A 4,657-nucleotide genomic window follows, 5' to 3' on the forward strand; every position below is an offset into this window, starting at 1 on the left:
GGAGTGGGGTCTAGTGTTTGGGGGGGGGGCTGGGAGCCCGGACTCCTGGGTTCTCTCCCCAGCTCTGGGAGGGGAGTGGGGTCTAGTGGTTAAAACAGTGGGGGCTGGGAGCCAGGACTCCTGGGTTCTCTTCTTGCACCTGAGTGGCAAAGGAGATAGTGGGGGGGGCATAGTCCAGTGGCAGGTCCCTGGGATCAAACCCGCAGCACAATTGGGGGCTGGGAAATAGCTAATAACCCCCCCCCCACAGGGCACCACCCCACATCCTGCACAGCCCTCTCTGTCTCTCCCTACGCCCCCCACTTTGGAGGTCTGCCCCCCAGCCCCAGCCGCTTCGAGAGGGTTGTTTTGCCTCCATTGGCTGGGACCCCCTGAAGGCAGCTCCCTGGCCGAAGTGTGTACGCTTCCCCCCCTCACCGGGGGGGGGGGGCATCAAGAGAGAAGAGACCCCCAGCCTAGGCAGACCCTCTCCTCCACCCCCTCTCTGCTGGCCCCATGGGGAACGGAGCATTTCCCGCCGCAGGCCTCCACGTGTGAGGGCGGCTGTGGGCACACGCATCCCGGTGCCAGGGGGGGGGGGGGGTTGGTGCTAAGGGAGGTAGGTGTGAGGGTGGGCGTGCGAGCTGGTGCATGTGAGGCTGTGAGGGTGGGCATGCGAGCTGCTGCATGTGAGGGTGAGCGTGCGAGCTGGTGCATGTGAGGGTGGGCGTGCGAGCTGCTGCATGTGAGGGTGGGCGTGCGAGCCAGTGCATGCGGCTGGTGCACATTCCCTCCTGCCCCTGTCCTCCCCCCCCTCCAGCTCTCGGAGAGACGCTTGTAAACACCTTTATGGATTTTATTAAAATAGGAAACTCGGACGAGACCCAGAAATGGTTGGGATCACAGGCTCCGGGGGAGGGGGGCAGGAGTGCACCCCCCGCAAATCCCCCCCTTCCCGGCTCCCCCCCCTCCCAAACCCCGCCCCTCCCCAGATTATTACAAATTAAAAAATACCTCTGCTCTGCGTTTCGCGCGGGGAGCAAGGGCTGGGGTGCCCGGAGTCACATAGTCATTAAAAAACCCCACAGCCTGCGCCAGCCATGGCCCCATGGCTGAAAATAGACTCTCGACCGAAACAGCCGCTACCACAAAATAATATTTTGTCGTCCCCCCCCTCCCCCACCACCTCTTTCTCTGGGTGCTGGGTTTTTTTCCCCACCCTCCCCCCCCCCCCCCCCCCGTTTAATCCCACAACCACCAAAAAAAAAAAAAATTATTCCAGGGTTGGTTGGTTGGTTTCCTTTTTTTCGCTTTTAGTAACCCAGCACCCCAGGCGGGGCCGGGAATGCCCAGTGGTATCAAAAGAGTTTCAAGTTTCGGGGAGCGGGGCCGGGGGTGGGGGCACGCAACTTCCCGGTCTTTGATTGGGGCAGGAGGGGGGTGAGGGGAGAAACGGAGACATCTCGGTCAACTGGGTACTGAGAAAACTGCCAAAATAAAAGCCAACGTCAAAGGGTAAACCAGAGAGAGGTGGAAATCTCAGGGCAGGGGAGGGACAGACAGGTAGGGAGGGGGACAGGAATGGGGCAGGGGGGGACACAGAGGCAGTTGGGGTGGGAGCCAGGAATTGGGGGATCCTCCAGCGGGTGGGAACATGGCATCCAACGGGAGCCGATCCGTCACGGGCGGGTTAGGGGGTTCTCTCTCCCCGGAGGCATTTCCCCGCTCCCGCGGCGGGCCGCCGGGGGGCGGGCGGGCGGGTGGGCCGCGTGGTCGGGGCGGGCGGAGGGGGGAAGGCAGGCCGCGAGGGGCGTCCCCGTCCTCAGATCTGCGTCTCCTGCACGTTCTCCTTTGAGCTGCTCTTGAACAGCAGAGGTTCGTGGATAGAGTTCAGTAGCGGGTTCTTGGCGCAGGCCAGGGCCCCCGCGTTGTTGTTGTAGTGGGCCTTGAAGGCCGCGTAGTGGTTGAGGTGGTCGTGCTCCAGGGCCGGCAGGGCCAGGTGGCTGTCGCCGGGGGCGCCGGCCGCGGCCGGCAGCTCGTCCTCCACGTTGATGATCTCGATGGTGCGGGTGGGGCCGTGGTGCTTGTGGAACTGGTGCTGCTTGCGCAGCTTGTAGAAGACGATCAGCATGACGGCCGCCATGAAGGTGATGGCCACGAAGCAGCCGATGATGATCTTGGTGGTCTTCATCACGTCGTCCAGATCCTTCATGCCGCCCTCGGCCGCGTCGGTGATGGGCACGGTGTAGGGCTTCTCCGTGGAGCGGGTGGAGCGGGGCGTCAAGGAGGTGGTGGAGTAGGTCACGTCCCAGCCCACAGCAGGCGTGGGGCCCGGCTCCTTCTTGGTGGGCAGCGCGTCCTCCTGGGCCGTCTCCAGCGTCTCCACGGTGACGGTGGTGAAGTAGGTGTAGCCGGTGGCGGCCGGGTCCACGGCCGAGACGTTGAGGGTGGCCGACGCCGTGGTGTTGCCGGCCGAGTTGGTCACCATGCAGGTGTACTGCCCCGTGTCCTGCACCGTCACATTGGTGAAGTTGAGCGTGCCATCGTGCAAGACGGAAATCCGCACCCGGTACGAGCCGTGCGTCATCAGCGTCCCATTGGGCGTCAGCCAGTTGACCGAGGTCATGGAGGTGCCCGTCCGGCACTTCAGCTCCGCCGCCATCCCCTCCGTCACGTTGAGGTCGGTGGGCGGCTCGACGATGACCGGTGCGTAGCAGGTGAAGTGGCTCTGGTCCAGCTCGCCGATGTAACGCCCCTTGAGGTTGGCCGGGGCGTGGCAGCGGGCGCAGCAGGTGGTGTTGTTGGGCACCGTCTCCTTCAGCCACCAGCTGAGCCAGAGGACATCACAGTTGCAATGCCAGGGGTTGTGGTTGAGGTGCACCCGCTCCAGCCGGTGCAAGGGGGTGAAGAGGTCGTGGGGCAGCGACATGAGGTTGTTGTGGGACAGGTTCAGCTCCTCCAGCGACTTGAGGTCGTCGAAGGCGTTGCGCTCGATGGTGGACACCTGGGCGTGCATCAGCCACAGCTTGCGCAGGCTGGTGAGGCCCTGGAAGGAGCCGGGGCGGATCATGTCCAGCCGGTTGCCCGACAGCTCCAGCTCCTCCAGCCGCACCAGCGCCGTCAGGTTGGGGATGTCCTTGAGGTTGCACATGCCCAGGTTCAGGTACCGCAGGTTCACCAGCCCTTCGAAGGCCGCCTCGGAGATATACTCCAGCTTCTTGAGCTCGCCCAGGTCCAGGCGGCGCAGGGAGGGCACCCGGTTGAAGGCGTAGGACGGGATGCTCTCGATGGGGTTGTTCCGCAGCCAGAGCTCCCGCAGCTTGGAGAGGTACTCGAAGGCCTGGGTGGGCACCGTGGCCAGGCGGTTGTCGAAGAGCTCCAGCGTGTTGAGGTTGGGCAGGCCGTTGAAGGCGCCCACCTCGATCTTGCGGATCAGGTTCTTGCTCAGCTGCAGGATCTCCAGGTGCCGCAGGTGCTTGAAGGTGTCGGTCTTGATGAGCTGGATGTTGTTCTCCTGCAGGTTGAGGTACCGCGTGTTGATGGAGATGCTCTCCGGCACCTCCACCAGCTCCCGGCGCGTGCAGATCACCCGGCTGGCCTGGTTGCTGCAGGAACAGGCGGCCGGGCAGGAAGTGGGCGAAGCTCCGGCCCACGCCAGCGAAGGCAACCAAAGCCCCAGCAGCAGGACCGACTTCCAGGGCATCCTAGAGGGACGGGGAGGTGGCGGCCCCCTCCGGGAGCAGCAACGGGGGGCAGCCATGTCCAACGTTCATGCTTTAATGGGCAAAACCTCCTCTGGGCAGGCTGACAAATACCTAGAGCCTGGAGACACAACGGAAGAGAGAGACTCGTTAGCGTCAGCCCTGCACCTCAGGGCCCGACCCCAGGAGGAGAGAGACCAGGGAGCAGGGACCCTAGGCTACAAGGCCCATCCTCAGGAGGAGAGAGACCAGGGAGCAGGGTCCCTAGGCTACAAGGCCCATCCTCAGGAGGAGAGAGACCAGGGAGCAGGGACCCTAGGCTACAAGGCCCATCCTCAGGAGGAGAGAGACCAGGGAGCAGGGTCCCTAGGCTACAAGGCCCATCCCCAGGAGGAGAGAGACCAGGGAGCAGGGTCCCTAGGCTACAAGGCCCATCCTCAGGAGGAGAGAGACCAGGGAGCAGGGTCCCTAGGCTACAAGGCCCATCCTCAGGAGGAGAGAGACCAGGGAGCAGGGTCCCTAGGCTACAAGGCCCATCCTCAGGAGGAGAGAGACCAGGGAGCAGGGTCCCTGCACCACGGGGCCCTGGTTGAATTTCTCCCTCCATCATATATGCCCTGTGGATCCCAGGCCGGTCGTTTTGTGCCCCAGTTTCTACTTGAAGTGCAGGGGACCGTGCTGGGATCTGGGGCTGTGAGGGGGGGATACATGAAAGGCCCAGATATTCTGGCAACAGGGTCACATAAGGGGCAGGTTATAGTTATCCTGAGATGTGGGGTGAGGGCCGTACCACACCCCACAATGGCCCAATGACCTTTCCCCCACACTCGCCACAATGTTGAGGTCAATATCTCAACAGGATCCACAATTCCCTTGGGGGTAAAATCGCCTGCAACAATATTTCCTCCCTCCGCCATCCCCTTTTTAAAAAAAAAAAAAAACCACCACAAAATTTCCCGCCGCAAACCATTTGCAAA

General features: G+C 62.7%; 1 protein-coding gene across 1 annotated transcript; it reads right to left on the minus strand.

Annotated features, from left to right (window-relative positions):
• Positions 1 to 1,801: 1,801 nt before the first annotated feature.
• Positions 1,802 to 3,739, minus strand: LRRC4B (leucine rich repeat containing 4B). The gene has a single exon (XM_065423027.1). The coding sequence runs from the start codon at positions 3,737 to 3,739 to the stop codon at positions 1,802 to 1,804; it is 1,938 nt and encodes a 645-aa protein (XP_065279099.1).
• Between the last annotated feature and the right edge of the window lie 918 nt (positions 3,740 to 4,657).

Source organism: Emys orbicularis (genome assembly GCF_028017835.1).
Source record: "Emys orbicularis isolate rEmyOrb1 chromosome 21 unlocalized genomic scaffold, rEmyOrb1.hap1 SUPER_21_unloc_1, whole genome shotgun sequence".
Lineage (NCBI taxonomy): Eukaryota > Metazoa > Chordata > Testudines > Emydidae > Emys > Emys orbicularis.